The following is an 18,091-nucleotide window of genomic DNA, read 5'->3' on the forward strand; positions in this document are numbered from 1 at the left end:
GGAGAGAGCAACATACAATTATCCATGACTGAAAACAGGTTTTGGAAGATACAGGCATATCTTTTTGGAACGTTTAGCCTTGTGCTTTATTAATTGTCATGGCAAAGGCTAATCTAACAGGGAATTGTCAGCGCCAGATATTGACGTGTGTAAAAAATAAACACATTAATGTAAAGAGAAAGATTACTTGTTCTACCCCCCCCCTTTTTTTTTCTAAGCCTCGCTCTCTGTCGAAAGTTACGTGGGGTAACTCTAGTCCGACTTGCAGTAATAAAAGAGTTATCTTTCCATGACTTTTTCATTGAGGGTTTGAGAGTCGGCATGCGTGCGTGGAGTCCTGCATGGTTGGGCGACGAAGAAAATAATAAAGATAGATAGATGACCAAATATGTATAGTATTCAATGAAACAACTCTACAAGTTATTTTTTTAAATTTAGATATTGATTACTTCACAAATAGTGTTTATGGGCTATATTAACGGCCATTTAAGAAAGAAAAAAAGTCTTTTTAGTTTTGTATTCCACAAGTCAAGTTGAGATTTCCTTCACTAGAAAAGAATCTAGTTTCCATGACGCTCATTCAATTACACGCCTACATGATGACACTCAATTACACGCCTACATGATGACACTCAATTACACGCCTACATGATGATCAATTCAGTGAGCTATTATAAAAAGCTAGATTGAGTCTTTTCTCGCATTGACTTTGATTCAAGCTTACCGGTACTTCACAAAGTAAAGCTTTCAAGTAGAGACGTACTCACTGAACACGTACAGGATGATGTGGCTGCTAGTATTTGGTTTGGCATTAACACAGGTATGGTATAGATTGATAGAGAGAGAGATAGACAGAAAGACAGAAAGACAGACAGACATACAGACAGATAGATAGATAGATAGATAGATAGATAGATAGATAGATAGATAGATAGATAGATAGACAGAAAGACAGATAGATAGATAGATAGATAGATAGATAGATAGATAGATAGATAGATAGATAGATAGATAGATAGATAGATAGACAGACAGACAGACAGACAGACAGACAGATAGATAAGATAGATATATAGATAGATAGATAGATAGATAGATAGATAGATAGATAGATAGATAGATAGATAGATAGATAGATAGATAGATAGATAGATAGATAGATAGATAGATAAAAGTGGAAGCATTGTCTCAATCTTTGGAAGCTTCCTAGTCAAGTTCTCGCGCATCGGCTACTTTGTTGTCTATTGAAAGTAAATCTTGCATGGGCGTATCCAGGATTTTTTTTCGGGGGGGGGGGGGGTTGGGGGGGATTCCCCCGCCTCCCCGCGGAAAAAAAAATATATATATATATGTGTGTGTGTGTGTGTACATAATTAATCTTTATTACATTCTGACCCTTTTGGAAGACGTTTATTGTTTATTTCAGACTCCTCGCCCTTCCTAGCAAGGGGGTCCGGGGGAGTTCGCAGCGCTCCCGCAGCGCGGGGCGAAGCCCCGCCGCCGAGCACTATTTCTGGTATTTAAAGCCAAAAAAATGCATATTCTGAGGCATCTACAGTGCATTATCTTGCTATTAAAAAGTTTTATTTCACAAACCTATAATGTGATATTCTTACTGACTTAGACCCTCTTGCGCCGTTCGGCGCATTTTCCGGCAAGCTGTTTCCGCAACTCTTATTTTGCGTAATTCATTTTGTCGGAGAACATGTCCCGCAAAACCTCATGCGACGCTCTGTCACAACCTTACTAAGGATTCGACTCCCAGTTCGGCTTATGATTTCTTTGATTTAGACCCGAACTCTATGACTGACTCCTAAAATCTGTCTTAGCCATCTTTGTTGAGCCACATTTAATGTTTTTCAATTTCGGCAGAAGACTATTAAAACTGGTAGAAATTTGTAACCTTTCTTGACTACGCTCTTGGAATTACATGCCTGTATTTCGCTTTAGATTTTATATCGAAAAGGAATTTTTTTTTCGTCAAATCATCTGTTGAGGAGATTTAAACTAAAAATCTCTGGAGTTTTTTTTTTTTTTTAATTCAAAACCCCATTTAGCTACGATCATAGAATTTGGTGACTAAAGTTTGCTTTCAAATAATATTGAAGAGAGAGGTTTTCAACTCTAAACGCTCTGTAGGGGAATTTTAAACTCAAAACCATCTGGAGGGGTTTTAAACTTTAAAGAAAAAGCCATCTGGAGGAAGGGGATTTAAACTCAAAACCCCTTGGCTAAGCTCATAGATTTTATAGTGTGTAATTTGCTTTTTTTTTATATAGAAGAGGTACTTTTTAGCTTCAAACCTTAACTGAAGGGGGGGGGGTTAAACCCAAAACCCCTTTGGCTACGCTCATAGAATTTTGAATGTGTAATTTGCTTTTTTTATATTAAAGAGAAGGTTTATCGTAAATTTTGGAGGGGGTTTTAAAATCAAAATCTTTCTTAACTGTGCTGTTGGAATTTGGGGATTGTTGTTTGCATTTTTTTGTTTTGTTTTATAGAAGAGGGGGATTTAACTGCAAAAACCTCTGGAAGGGGGTTTAAAAATCAAAACCCCCTGTAGGGGGTTTTAAACTCAAAGCCCCCTGGTAGAGGGATTTGTATCTTAAAACCCCTTGATAGGGTTTTTTAAATCTCAAAACCCCTGGTAGAGGGATTTGTATCTTAAAACCCCTTGATAGGGTTTTTTTTAATCTCAAAACCCCGTGGTAGAGAGTTTTTAACTCAAACCCCACTCGGCTGTGCTGTGGTAAGTGATCATTTAGTATTAAAATCTCACCTAAAATAAACAAAATCAAAGGAAAAATCAGTCACTTAACTCCGATTCCCCCTCCTGGGGGGGATTTCATTTCGGGGGGGTGGGGGTTGAACCCCAAGAACCCCCTCCCTGGCTACGCCCATGATTAATCTTGTATTTGTAAACTTACAAATGTAACGAGTGTTTTTACTTTTAAAAACGGTTTTTTTTTTAAATTATATTTAAAAAAACGTATCTAAATTAAAGTATGCATCTACTGAAATGAAAGGAAATTGAAACTTAGTATTTATCCAGGTCCAGATCTCTAGATCAAGATCAAGAATCATTTTGTCTTGTAACTTTTTTTAAAAATCAAGATGTTAATCTGAGTTAAAGTCACACTACGTTCTCTCTGTACATGCCTTTAAATACAATTACTGTTTGAAATGTAACATTTTTTCCTTTTACTTAGCAGGTGACACTTGCTTCTAAATGTAAGTATGTCTGATCAAAGTAGTCTTTCCCTATTTATGTCAGTTGTATCTCCATGGCGATAATTTTATGTCATTTTTTACAAATAAATAGACAGAGAAAAGGGGAGAGAGAGAATCCAAGGGTTAATGAGTGAGAGAGAGAGAGAGAGAACATTAGCACGGATTATTTTCAAAAATACTAAAATAAGACAATCTAGACATTTTTAGAGTTTCTTGGAATTTAAGGAGAAATGTTGGTCACAAGGCTAAAAGTGAAAATGGGATTCCGGGTTTAAATAGGTAGTTAGAGTTTAAAACATAGTTCCCAAACTAATGAGCTCTGACTTTGTCTAATTGTGCTGAGAACGATGCAATTTACTTTGGATGTTTACTTTCACGGTCATTGTGTGCTATCTTCTCCTTTTAATGGGGCTATTCCTGTTGTATGACCAGAAGGGACCACCGGACAGACCAACTTTTGTATTTTAAGCTGTCACTAATATAAGTTATATACGCTATATATTAAATTTTAGTATCGAGTCGCCCCACCACTTTCTCTAATGTCAAATGCAATGAGTAGCAATAATTATAAAATGGAGAGATGACTCTTTCAGGATGAAGCTTTTTCAATTTCTCCCCCCTCACTCCTTTTTCCGACGAAAATATGACTGTTAAAATAGAATAGTTAAATATGGCGACAGAGTCTATATAATTGTGCATGAATTTGTCATAATTATTTAAAGAAAGACTGTTTCTAGAAAATTATGAATTCTTGAGAAACTTTTAAGTATAAGAGTTAAGAAAACATTTTTTAAAAATACCTTTAAAAAAAACAAAGTTTATATTAAGTGTAATTGTATCAATTAGTTTAGATTAGTCATGTAATGGTATGCACAGCTCAACTAGACATAATAAATCTGTGCAATTAGAAATATTTTAACCAATTGTTTTGTTTTTAGCTTTTAGCTCTCTCAATGTGCTATGATCCCTTCACATGTCTGGAACAGTTGTGAAAGGGGGAGGGAAGAAGGAGGTATCTTGGTGAATGTTTACATGATCGTTTTTTTTTAATGCATAAAAAATGTTCACTCTAGTCCTCAAGGGGAATAATTCAATTTATACCACCACATCTGTCAAGTATGATTTGATTTCTTTCCCTTGTTCACGATAGCAAGCAAAATAAATAATTACCAATAGTTTATTACCTACCTGATTAATTTAAATTGTTTTATTGATTCTTGTGTTGTCATGTAAAAGAAATAAATGTGCAAAATTTCATAATGTCCAAAATTAGGTGTGGCAGAAATAACGTGTACAAACTTTTTACAAACAGACAGACAGACATACAGAGTTTATATGCGTTCTGTAAAAATAAAGATGACTTTTGAACCCAAATAATTTTTTCCTATTCGCATTTTCCAAACCTTTACTCATTCAGAGATTTTTCAATTGCATAAATAGCTTTAGGACTATAACTCATAATTTATACTTGAATCCTAAAAATACAACAAATAAAATAGAGTATAATCTAATTGGTCTAAATAAGCCTAATAAAGATGCACACACGCTACTTGTCAGCCACATTTCAGTATCGGCCTTGCCCTTCACGCACGTTACTTTATTTTACTTAATTTGACCTGCCTTTTTTATTAGTATGAGTAATGAGCTTTAGATTTTAGGAGAATACGTTTCTGCAGTACAGAACGCTAGAAAACGCATGGCCATGGGGCACCGCCCCGAACACTGCTGGGGGAGCTTGCAGTGCCCACCCTGCACCTGTCAATAGAAAAGTCACAAAAGTAACTGTTTTTGTTAGGGTGGGATAGCGAAGGTTGAGATACACTGCTCTAGTTGTAATATAGGCAACGTTTTGTTTAGCACTGATATATGTATCGAGCTGTGTCTGTGCGCGCTTATACACAGGGTTAGGGCTTCCTGGGCGTTAAGGTTTGGGCTTAGAAAAAATCGCCCCTACCACTAAAAAAAATCTGGATCCGCTAGTGATATATAAAAACTAAAAGCTTCGGGAATAAAGAAAAAATCAAGATTCTGTCACCTTTAGGCAGTTTGCAGCACACTGTGCTACATACTTTATATATTCTACATAAATATCTTATACATAAACATCTTATACATGAAAATTTTATACATAAACAACATATGCGGCAATCTTGACAAGAGCATTATATTCAAGAACAATCTTACATTCTAAAGCCATTCCAGCCTTTAACAAGGACCTAGCCTCACCCTAAGTGGCAGTTTGGCGCTCTGCAACTTTGACCACTCGGTTTTCATAGCTTTTGTAAAACATGGCGATTTTCCAACACTAAACTAAAGTAGCCTGCAAATAAAGCATCTATTGACCAGGGCCTGCTTTAAGATAGGGTAGGCAGGGACTCAATAAAAGAGGTGCCCCAACGAGAGAGATAAAAAAAATTCAAAAGTCAAATATATTTCTTCTTATTTTTACTGACAACTGCGACAACACTATCTAACAAAAAAAATATTTAATGTTCTGTTTAAAAAAGAATTAAAATGAGTTTAAATGGCCAAGTATTCTATTTCTTACTTCTAATGCATGGCGCGTGCTTTAGAAATAAGTATTATTATTAATTAAATAATTTGTATTAAAGCTTTCGATAAAGTGTAGTGGTCTCTTCAAATACTTTGCACCGGGCCTACACATACTTAAATCTGGCCCTATTAAAATGCAGACATTGCTAGATCTGTAGACGTACGAAATAGATAGGTTCGGATATAAATATCTTGCTGATCCATTCTATTTTAGTATTTGCAATGGCAATGCATTATTTCATTATGTTTAAAATAGGCACTGTGTTTTAATTAATTCAAGTTCTATATATTTTACTGATGAGATCCTGAGTTTTTAAGTCTTGAAACAACATTGAATTCAGGTTAAGTTAAGCCACACTCAATGTGACGTTCCAATTTAGGCGACAACATTGATTTAGTAAAATGTAAAAAAGCTTTTTCAACTATTTTCTACTTCCTTTGTTCCCTTGCAATACAGCATTGTCCCGCCAAGCTTTCAGTTTGTTTAGCATTGCTTTGTTTTGCGTTGCTTTGTTTTGCTGTCCACATTTTAAATTGATCCATTATTTTTTACACACATATACATTGACATGGTACCACGCCATGGCACGCATTGTGTGACATCGTGGCCCAGTGTACCGTGGGGGCTACCTCAATTTACATCAGAACTGTTGTATTCCTTGGATGCAGACACTTCTCGACCGTTTAACTTCTTAAACACCATCTTAAATCAAGCTCTCTAGCCACTAGCCATAGCCATTTCTGTGAAATCTATTTATACTAATACAACACCCTCGTCAAATAAAGCAACGTGGGTCAAGGGCCGATACGTAACTTTGACCATCGAGGCACAATTAGCGTATTTATATTGTTTTTTATCATACGTTTTATTAACATCATGCTAAGCGAGACTTCCTGTAGTCGCCCTGTTTTGGTCAGAATAAAACGTCAACAGAAAGATGGTTAAAATCTTATTGGAAATTCGACCGTTTTGAAACAACCAATTGTCTCATTTTTAAGAACCTTTGAATAAAGTTTTTATATTCAAAATTTCTAATATGAATTTATAGTTCCTAACTGCATTGCAAATATAACCGATTCATTTCCTAAAAAGAATAGATACCCCTCAATTTGATAAAGTTGATTTAGATTTAGGCTTTAAGGGTAGCTGAAAAAAAATGGTTTCGAAAAAAAATATTTGAAAAAAACGTTCATTTATAAGAAATTAATTTTGTGCAATACGTTTATTTGTAACTTAACTTTTTTTTTTGTTACAAAACTTTAACTCAAAGCGGTAGGAGAAATTAAGAAGACCAATAGGCTTCTACTCTAAATTTTTTTTTTACAAAGCTTATATCAACTCTGTCCGTCTGTGTGTCTGTTTGGTTAAAAGTTTTTACACATTATTTCTCCGACACAAAATCTCACATCAAGCTGAAATTTCGCACAATTATTTCTTTTACTTGCCAAGAATCAATTTTTAAAAATTAACCAATTAGTTAATTAATTAATAATTTCACAATGCTGGATCGCCATGGAGATAACGGAATAACACACTATAGGTCCAAAGAATAAATCGAGCTATGTCCATGTTAAATAAAAAAAAAATCCCTTTTAACCCTTTTAAATCATGATTTGGAGAACTAAATTATATAGGAATGATATAGGAATTCCTACTGATCTCTCGTCCCGAGACATGACGTTAAACTGCGCTCCTCTTTCCTTAGCACTTTTGGAGCTCAAAAGTGCCCTACTTCTTTTCTATCATTGTGTCTGCCTCCTCTTTTCCTAAGTCTGCCTTCATTGATCATCACACTGTCTCCTTAACTTTAAATTCTCACTACGTCCTAGACCAGTCCGTTTGCCGTGGACTGCGACGGGTAAGGGGGGATAAAGAGATCCTGGTGTTTGAGTGGTGGCTATCTGAAGATAAACCACAACAACACAATACTTTGGCTCCAAGTTCCCCTAGACCTGAGACCCAGATGGCCCGCTCTGGGTCAACCGGCTGGTCATGCCGAGCTACCAGCATAGGTCGTCGACCTATGCTGGAGGGCGGTGGCTGAAGGGTCAATCAGGGAGCTGCTGTATCGGACACATGCGGGCTCATTCTGGACATCCGAATGGCCCGTCCCCTTGTTGGACTCGATGGCGGGTGGGGAGCACAGGTGCCGAATTAACCAAAATATATATGGACAAAAAAACACACACAAAACTACTTGCCCCAGACCTATGTCTGGGCAAGAAACGTCGAATTGATGATAAAAAGAGGAGGTCCCAAAAAGCTGTGCCACCTGGCCATCATTTCTGGTGGTTAGGTGCACAGAGGAGGGAAAAAGCCTGACAAAGTTGAGCCCTTTTATTATCTATAAGGGACTCAAGTCAGTAGTGGGAGAGCCCAAGAGTGTGTCTAAGCTACACAAAACAATGGAACTCCTTGTAGAAGTAGACAGCAAGACACACTCTGATGGGCTTTTAAGATGCAGAAGACTGTGATCTCCAAGTGGAAGTCATGCCACACAAGAGTCTGAACACCAGCAGAGGTGTAATCAGCTCTAGGGACCTACTGGAATGTTCCGAGAAGGAAATAGTGGAGGGCATTGAAGGAGTCACCCATGCCCGGCGCATTACCAGGCGCAGGGAGGGTGAGGAGGTCAAAACCGTCAGAGTATGTGAAGGCAGGATACCTACGAGTTCTAGTGAGGCCCTACATACCTAACCCCATGAGGTGCTTCAAGTGCCAGGGTTATGGACACGGCGCGGCAGTCTGCAAGAGGAACACTGTGTGTGCCAGATGTGCTGGAGAGGGTCATGAGGACAAGGGCTGCACAGCCCAGTTCAAATGCCCAAACTGTCAAGCTGGCCACTCAGCCTACTCCAAGGACTGCCCTGTGTGGAAACAGGAGGTTGCCGTGCAGGAGTACAAGGCAAGAAACGGATGTACCTTTAGCCAGGCGAAATCGGCTGTACTGGCCCTACCCAAGGGCCAATTCGGCTTGACAAAGACCTACGCCCAGGCTGTTGCTAAGAAAGGAAGATCCATAGCCACACAGACGGACACATTGACCCCACCACCCCCTCCTCCTCCTCCAACTCAGAAGAAAACACCGCCAAAGAACACACCTCTGAAGAAACAAGAAAGCCCTGTTGTCATGCTAAAGAACAGGTTCTCTGTGCTCGCTGATGAGAGCATGGAGACTGAGCAGCATGTCAAAACCAATACTCAAGGAGAACCCGGAGACATCATGTCTGACACAGGTTCTCCTCAGAGAACCCAGCCAGACACCCCAACCTCTACCGAGTTAGAGGTTGACCAACTCCCTAAGGGGAGAAATCAAAGCGGAGAGGATGCCCGAGGTGAGAGAGGAGGAAATAACCTCCGCTCTAACCAGAGGGATCTCCCCTCTCCAGAGAGAAAGACTTCCCCCAAAAGGGGGTTGTCCTCCTCTCCATCCAAACCCAAGAATAAAAATACCAAGGTCACTGGAATAAAGGGAAACCCCTCCGGGGGCCTCCCAAGGCCAAATAGCTCCAAGTAGGTCATCTAGAATAAGCCATGGATTCCAGAATTGTACAGTGGAATTGTAGAGGCCTCAAGGCCAATTACGAGGAAATGCAGCTACTGATGGACTCTGAGACTCCTGTAGCTGTCTGCTTACAGGAAACATTTCTGAAAGATTGCATCAGCTTCCACCAAGAATGTTGAAGATGCAGAGAGAGCATCAGGTGGAGTCTGTATCCTTGTGAAGGATAGCATCCCCCATGAGAGGGTAGAACTACAGACCACACTACAGGACGTAGCAGCTAGGATAACCCTTCACAAGGTTATCACTTGCTGCAGCCTGTATCTACCACCAGGCGCTCCATTAAACCGAACAGACATGGAGGACCTATTGAAACAACTCTCCCGGCCCTATTTAATCCTTGGGGATTTCAATGCCCATAACACCATGTGGGGATCCAACAATACCGATACAAGAGGTCGTATGCTGGAGGATATCTTCCTCCAACATGATTTATGCATACTTAATGATGCATCACCGACCTACTTGCACCCAGGAACTGGATCATTCACATGCATTGACCTCACCGTATGCGTCCCCGGACTTCTGGACGATTTTAAATGGTCAGTTAGCAATGATCTACGGGGAAGTGATCACTTCCCAATCATCATTACTAACAATCTCCCTTCATTGGGAAGACCTCAGCGGTGGAAACTGAATAAGGCCGATTGGGAACAATTCCAAAAAAGATGCTCCGAGGATATCACAGAAAATATCCTCCATGAACAGAACCCAGCTGATACCTTTGCTAGCAAGCTACTAAGTATAGCCAGGAAAGTTGTACCCCTAAACTCTGCAAATCCAAAACGGCCTAGCAAACCATGGTTTGATACAGCTTGCAAAAGTGCTATTGGTGATAGGAAAAAACGACTGGCTGCATTTATAAAGAATCCTTCCCAGGAAAACCTAAAGCTATTAGAATAGCTAGAGCAAAGGCTAGACAAACCATACGGTCAGCCAAAAGGAATTCCTGGAGAAGTTTTGTCGGCAGTCTGGATGCCAAAACTTCTGCTAGAGCGGTTTGGAAGGCAGTAAGGCGAATCAAAGGGAAAGAATCAAATGCAATAGGGCATTTGAAAAACCAAGGACGAACTGTCACGTCCCCCAGAGAAATAGCTGACTGCCTTGCATCCTCAATAGCAGAAAAATCATTCGCTGCACACTACACGCCAGAGTTCCAAAAAGTCAAAACCAGGGAGGAAAGACACCCCATTGATTTCAGGTCAGAGAACAATGAAGACTACAACAAACCGTTCTCGCTTGAGGAACTGAGGGAATCGCTTGACAAGTCACATGACACAGCGCCTGGAGAAGACGAAATTCATTACCAGTTTCTCAAGCACCTTCCCGAACCCTCATTGGCAGTCCTGCTAGGGGTCTATAACTGTGTGTGGCAAACAGGCGCTTTCCCAAACATCTGGAGGAAAGCCACAGTTATACCGATACCTAAACCGGGAAGAGACGGCTCTGACCCAGCTAACTATCGACCAATAGCACTAACAAGCTGCATCTGCAAAACCATGGAAAGAATGATTAACAGTAGGCTGGTCTGGTACCTGGAAAGGAATAAAGTGATCTCAAACTACCAGTGCGGATTCCGGCAGGGGCGGACAACAACTGACCACCTGGTAAGGCTGGAAGCTTATATTAGAAATGCATTACTCAGAAGAGAACATCTAGTAGCTGTATTCTTCGATATAGAAAAGGCCTATGACACAACCTGGAAACATGGCATTCTACGTGACCTGGCGCTTATGGGGCTTAAGGGACACCTCCCCCATTTTGTGGAGGAATTCCTGAAAGATCGAAAATTTCAGGTTCGAGTGGGCAACTCCGCTTCTGACACTCATGACCAGGAAATGGGTGTACCCCAGGGCAGCATTCTGTCAGTCACCCTGTTCAACATTAAAATAAATAGCATCACAAATGCGCTGTCCCCTGGCATAGAGTGCTCTTTGTATGTTGATGACTTTGTCATTCTCACTTATGGGAAAAATATGAACACCTTAGAAAGAAAATTACAGTTATGTTTAAACAAAATTCAGGGTTGGGCAAACTATAATGGTTTCAAATTCTCAGACTCCAAAACAGTTAGTATGCATTTTTGTAATCTAAGGGGACTCCGCCCAGACCCTGAACTATTTATACACAAAAAGAAGATCCATGTCGTGAAAACTACAAAATTTTTAGGCCTCACCTTAGATTCCAAATTTAATTTTCTCCCCCACATTAAGGAACTTAAGAAGAAATGCCAAAAGTCATTAAACATACTGAGAGTACTCAGCCATACGGACTGGGGAGCTGACAGAGATACCTCGCTGCTGCTCTATCGGAGTCTAATTCGATCCAAGCTAGACTACGGATCCATAATATATGGAGCAGCAAGGAAGTCGTACCTAAAAATACTGCAACCAATACAAAATGCTGCCCTGCGTCTCTGTCTCGGCGCGTTCCGTACATCACCTATCCCAAGTCTCCATGTGGAGGCTGGAGAACTCCCCATGGATATAAGAATGAAAAAGCTTGCAATGCAGTATATAGTCAAGCTAAAATCCAACCCCACGAACCCTGCTTTTGACTCCATATTTAACCCCACAGAGGTAGAATTATACAATCGAAGGCCTAACGTCATACAGCCGTTGGGCCTTCGAATGAGAGAACTGTAATGAAATGATAACGACTAGAATACCAATAACATGGCTTTATTCGACAAAATTAGACTACAATGAACAGTGAATGAAACCAGGAAGTCTGGCATAACACTGATGCAGTACTAGACACACACACACACTGGACATGAAACACGCACTGGGCATGACCTTCTGACACGCCGGACGCACGCAGAAAATCAACTCAGTTACACTACATTCACCCCGCCTAAAAGTTATACAAACATAAACATGTAAATAATAGTGAAGGACAACAATATAGGAGGCCTTAGTATCCCTACAGAATACTTACAGAGTTACTCTATTGAAAAGCATTGTATACCTCTAAACAAACACTTTATACACTATAAAATTATCAGTCGCTAAGTGTCATATTATGCATACAAATATTAGGTTAGACCAGTAGAGAAAGTAGTCTTGAATAATAATGTAATAAGTAATACAATACAAAAGTCTAACTAGAAAAGCTATACACTGTAAAATGATCAGTTCTAAGTGTGTCATATTAAGCCTACAGATACTGAGTTAGAACTTGTGATATGGAAAAATAATTAAATTTATGTTAGACCTTATAATTAGGTCTGCTTGTTCTTGGTCTTAGGTTATATCTACCAGGACCAATACTGCCGTCGCTTTCAGTTGGTGACGTCGGCGTCTCTCTAACTGAAGACTCAGCCCCTGTATTTACTTCTTCTTGATGTCCATTTTCCCCCTGTTGTACATGTGTGTTAGGAGCAGCCATTGGTTCCATAGTCACATGGTCAGTAGGCACCTGCATCTGTGTGATAGGGCTTGTCTCCGGCTCAAAGTCTTCATGTTCCATATGTTGATACACCTCTGATTCTCCCTCTCTTGGAGCGGGGGCCAAATGTCGTAGTGACACTGTTTCTTCTCTTCCATCAGGAAGTCTTACAATGGCATACTGTGGGTTGCATGTGATTAAGTCCACAGCTATTGTACCATCGTCATATTTTGATGCACGGACTCCCTTTTTTAGCAACACTTTTCCTGGTTGAGCTAACCATGTCGGGAGTGATTTGCCGAAGGTGGATCTGCGATTGAACTTGAATATTCTCTCGTGCGGTGTCTCGTTTGTAGCGGTACACAGCAGAGAACGAAGAGAGTGCAGGGCTTGGTTTAACACCTGCTCCCATTTGGAAACCGGGAGTCCTTGACTTTTTAAGGCCAGAGTTATAGCTTTCCATAATGACCCGTTTAGCCTTTCTACTTGAGAGTTTCCTCTGGGATTATAGGGGGTCGACCTGCTTGTGGCCACCCCTCTCTCGTGTAAAAATTCCTGCACCTCTCTTGACATGAATGAGGAACCTCTATCAGAGTGTACATAGTCAGGCATTCCGAATAGTCCAAATAAATTATCTAGACATCTGATTACTGTAGAAGCCGACATATCAGAACAGGCGTATGCAAACGGGAATCTTGAAAATTCGTCAACTATGGTTAGCAGGTATGTGTTCCGAGATGTAGAAGGGAGCGGTCCTTTGAAATCCATACTAAGTCTCTGGAAAGGCTGCATCGCCTTAATTAAAGTTCCATTAGAATTACTGAAATGTGTCATACCAGTGAGTCCATTTTTCTGAGGCCAGTGGAGCATTAGGATCAATGTCCAACTCTTTCGGTCTGAGTAATTTATCCATTGTAGATTAAGGAATTCAACACTAATCCAGATACATAATTTTGTCGAATAAATTGTAATGAAATGATAACGACTAGAATACCAATAACATGGCTTTATTCGACAAAATTAGACTACAATGAACAGTGAATGAAACCAGCACGTCTGGCATAACACTGATGCAGTACTAGACACACACACACACTGGACATGAAACACGCACTGGGCATGACCTTCTGACACGCCGGACGCACGCAGAAAATCAACTCAGTTACACTACAAGAACCCATCCAAAATTTAACCCCACCCATTGACCAAATCTCTAAAATAGAAATCCCTCAGAACCCTCCTTGGCTAATCAATAAACCCAAATTAAATTTATCCCTCCTCAATTTCAAAAAAGAAAATACAGACCCAAGCATACTACAAGTCCACTTTAGGGAACTGCAGGAGAGCTACGGAGATTGTGGCACCATCTACACAGACGGATCCAAAATGGAGGGAAAGGTCGCGTGTGTCTGCTCCTTTCGGAACAAAACAATCTCCCGTAGACTCCCCGATGGCTGCTCCATCTTTACGGCCGAATTGCACGCAATATTGCTTGCACTTATGGCCGTAAAAGCATCAGAAAGGAGGAAATTTATAATCTGCTCCGACTCCAAATCTGCATTGCAAGCTCTGGGGCGGATGAAGACTGACATCCCATTGGTACATAAGAGCCTGAAGCTGTTGGACCAAATAACAGCCGACCATAGGGATATCACCTTCATCTGGGTCCCCTCCCATGTTGGCATTGAGGGAAACGAAGCCGCAGACAGAGAAGCAAAGAGAGCCCTGAATCATGCGGTGTCAGGAACCCAAATTCCCTACTCGGACCTGAGACAAAGTATTGCCTCTGCCACCTATCGAGAGTGGCAGAACCGATGGGAGGCTGAGACTCACAGTAAACTCAGGCAGATTGTGGCGGATGTCAGGTGGCGGCCCACATCTAAGGGTCTGACAAGGCGTGGTAGCACGACCATGTCCAGACTTAGGATTGGCCACACCTACATCACGCACTCTTTTGTACTGAAGAAAGAGGAGCCCCCACTTTGTGAGTACTGTGACTCTCGCCTCACCGTGGAACATATCCTCGTTGATTGCCCCAGATACCAGGATGTCAGGGCGAAATATTTTAGAGTCACTAATTTAAATACACTATTTGATAATGTCGACCCTGGGAAGGTACTGGGCTTTATCCGGGAAGTGGGGCTATCTACGAAGATCTGATTTATGAATTTGTGAACATGCACTATTTACATTAGATTTTTACCAAATATTTAAATTTTTACTACCTTTACTATTTTAACTGTGAATGGACCTTGATTTTAATGATATGACTGTATAGAATCTGGCCCTGTTGTTTAGAGAGAGAGTAGTCCTTAAGGGACTGCAGGCACGACATGGCTAAATTGTGCCGATGTGCCTCAAATCAAACAATCAATCAATCAAACCTACTGATCTCAAAACTGCCGCATAAAGGCAATTGTTTCCGGTAACCAAAAAAAAAAAAATCCCCGCTACGGAAAATCAAAGTACCGACTATTACATAACTATTAAACGCGGGGTGGTCTTGTCATTATGGACTACACTCTATAGTACACAGGGCCTACATGTGTACGTCTATCTGACCAGATTGTTGAAATCAATCGGACACACAGTCAATTTACTTTTTGAGCACGGAGGGTGTGTAACTATTTTAGAGTAAAGATAAATCTAGGTACATGCTTGACTAGCCACGCCAGTGTGTTATTTTCTTGTCTGACCTCTCAACATTCAGCAACCACTATTACATAACACACACAAACAGGGTGGTCTTGAAGTATCGACTACGCTACACCAGTACACTAGGCCTACATGTGTACGTCTATCTGACCAGGTTGTTAAAATTTGTGGGACACAGTCTATTTACTTTTTGGTCATGGAGGATGTGGATTAAGATGAGTTATCCTAACGTGTTTAGATCTATATAGGCCTACTGTAGATTTAGACCTTGAGCTCCATAAGTCTAAAGACTAGAATCTATTATACGCTTCGGCTTCAATTAAGATTTAAGATATAAAAAGGGTGTACTTGATGTTCCTGCGGTTAATATATTGTTTGCCGCACTTGAATTGATTAAAACCACTAAAAATTGACCTAACACGCTTATCAGGTTCCGTCTATAAACAGAAATTAAACACCATCACGTGACTCAGAAAAAAATTCGGAACAACCCCTTTCATAATACTGCATAGAAGCTTTTGGCTTTTAATAACATTGTATAATACTGCTACTTTCAAGTGCAGATATTGACTCCCATAATGGTATAGTATGTAGGCCTATAGGAATTAAAGCTTACCGAAACATGGTCTAAGGGTTGCAGGCCATAACATTCTTGCCCAAAAGTGTGCAGGTTTGTTTCACAATGAAAAGATCTAGACTCTATAAAGCGCTAGACAAAAGCCACTCAAAACGCTGCATGATTCCCTTTAATAAGAGAATATTATACAATCGGATATACGGGTTTTACAGTTTTGGAAGCGGTCCACGAGTGGAGGCCGGCCCTACAGTCCATCTTCTGAAGTTTTGTTGTTCCTTTTCTGTTCAAATGTCAAATGACAAATGGCCTACTTTTAGGTTTCGGTTCAATAATACACTGTCATGATCTTGGTTTTCTTTTTACAAAGCTTCTATCAACTCACTCACTCGGTCTGTCTGTCTGGTAAAAAGTTTGTACACGTTATTTCTCCGACACACAATCTCTGATCATGCTGAAATTTTGCATAAATATTTGTAGGACCTGACCAACCAAGAATCATTTTTTTTATGCTCATAAGTTAATTAACTATTTAGTTTGATATCGTACAAAAGAAAGACAATGTACTGACTGATGTGTTATAATTTGAATTAGTCCCCTTAGTGCTTTGTAGATAGAAATAGGTCGACTCTTTGAAGTCTACAATAGATAATTATAAGCATTCTATTTTCATAAGTGCTTCGTAGGCAGTGGTTAGTGATTTGGCTTGAGGAGGCTTAAACCCTCGAGTTCAAATTCATGTCTTTCACCTTTTGTTTATTAATTCAAAAGCGATTACGGCAACATTCAAAAAGGTACCTCCTTCATTCTCCCCCCCCCTCCCCTTGCCCAACTGGTCCAGACAAGTGATAGGATCGTAGGGTTTTGAGAAAATATCATAAAACTGCGCAAAGATTTATTGTTCTAGATATGTCACACATTTAACTATGCATGACTGAACCAAACTTATTGATGCAATTACACTTAAAATGAGTTTTTTTTGTTGGTTTTTTTTTTGTTGTTTTAAGTATTTTGTATATTTTTGTTTGCTTTATGTTTTAGATTTCCAAGAAAGTTTGATTCATGTAAAAAGGAACACGTTGGCGGACAACAATAACATCAGTAAGTAAAAACTAAGTTACAAAAGACAGTTTGAGTGGAAACACAAACTCAAAATCGGCCCCAGAAGTGGTCCACCCAGGCAGGCTTCAACATTTTCAGAAAGAACATCCGAATGAAATTATATCAAAGACAAATGAGAGATAAGAATGGAGAAAGAAGGTTAACAGATCTTGTGTAGTGCACCAACGGATAGGTGAAAGGATAGGTGAAAGTGAATGTAAAGTTAGATGTGAACCTGGCCTAACTAGTTCCCCTTATAGACCTTGTGGTCTACAGGGCAGATGATGTAAAGTTCATCTGTTTTTGTGGACGGTTAACGAGGGTGTCATGTAGCCAACCGCATTTACTTTTCCCCAACTAATGTCAGGTACCCATTAAAGCTGAGTGGACTCAGAGGCGCCCAAAGATTCAAAATTTAAAAATTCCAGTCTTCACCAGGATTCGAACCCGGGACCCCCGGTTCGGAAGCCAAGCGCTTTACCGCTCAGCCACCGCGCCTCCCATGGGCTAAGTGATGTCTTATAATTGATCTGATTGTTTTGAAAAGGCTCAATCTCTTAATCGAATCCTTAAAAAAAAAAAAAAAAATATACGAAAAAATCATGAAAATCTCCTGAAATTATTAAAATCTTCTGAAAACTGATGCAAATCTCCTTAAAAACAGACACAATTGTCATTTTGGACTGCCATTAAATATGAACAACGCCAATCCTACTCGTGATTTAAAAAAAACGACATTGTCAGCTTTCATTTAATAAAAATAAGGCAAATTTTAACCAAAAACAAGAAGTTGAAATACTTAGTTTACTTTTATAGTCCCTGGCTTAGAAATATAGATCTAAATCTATCTCGACTTTTAAAAAACAGACAAAAGCGATATTTTGCTAGTGGATAGTAAATCTAAAAGGCAGATCTAAATGTTTATCGGCCTTTTGTTGAAAAACTAATATCTTCTGTAGATGGCTCGTAAAGCTAATTTGTCAGTGATTTTGTACTTAGTAAAGTATTATATGAATAAAATGCA

At 39.7% G+C, this 18,091-nt stretch overlaps 1 protein-coding gene across 2 annotated transcripts in view; it reads left to right on the top strand.

The window, feature by feature from the left end:
- Positions 1 to 686: 686 nt before the first annotated feature.
- The window catches only part of LOC106052192 (collagen alpha-5(VI) chain-like), a 50,732-nt gene continuing 33,327 nt past the window's right edge, over positions 687 to 18,091 (top strand). Inside the window, exons 1-3 of one of the 2 annotated variants that reach the window (XM_056006773.1) lie at positions 687 to 820; positions 3,210 to 3,231; positions 17,008 to 17,067. In XM_056006773.1, the coding sequence (XP_055862748.1) occupies positions 782 to 820; positions 3,210 to 3,231; positions 17,008 to 17,067 (121 nt within the window). In that variant the 5' untranslated portion in view covers positions 687 to 781. The remainder of the gene's footprint in view (positions 821 to 3,209; positions 3,232 to 17,007; positions 17,068 to 18,091) is intronic. The other variant, XM_056006774.1, reaches the window with a different exon arrangement.

This window comes from Biomphalaria glabrata, chromosome 12 (genome assembly GCF_947242115.1).
Source record: "Biomphalaria glabrata chromosome 12, xgBioGlab47.1, whole genome shotgun sequence".
Lineage (NCBI taxonomy): Eukaryota > Metazoa > Mollusca > Gastropoda > Planorbidae > Biomphalaria > Biomphalaria glabrata.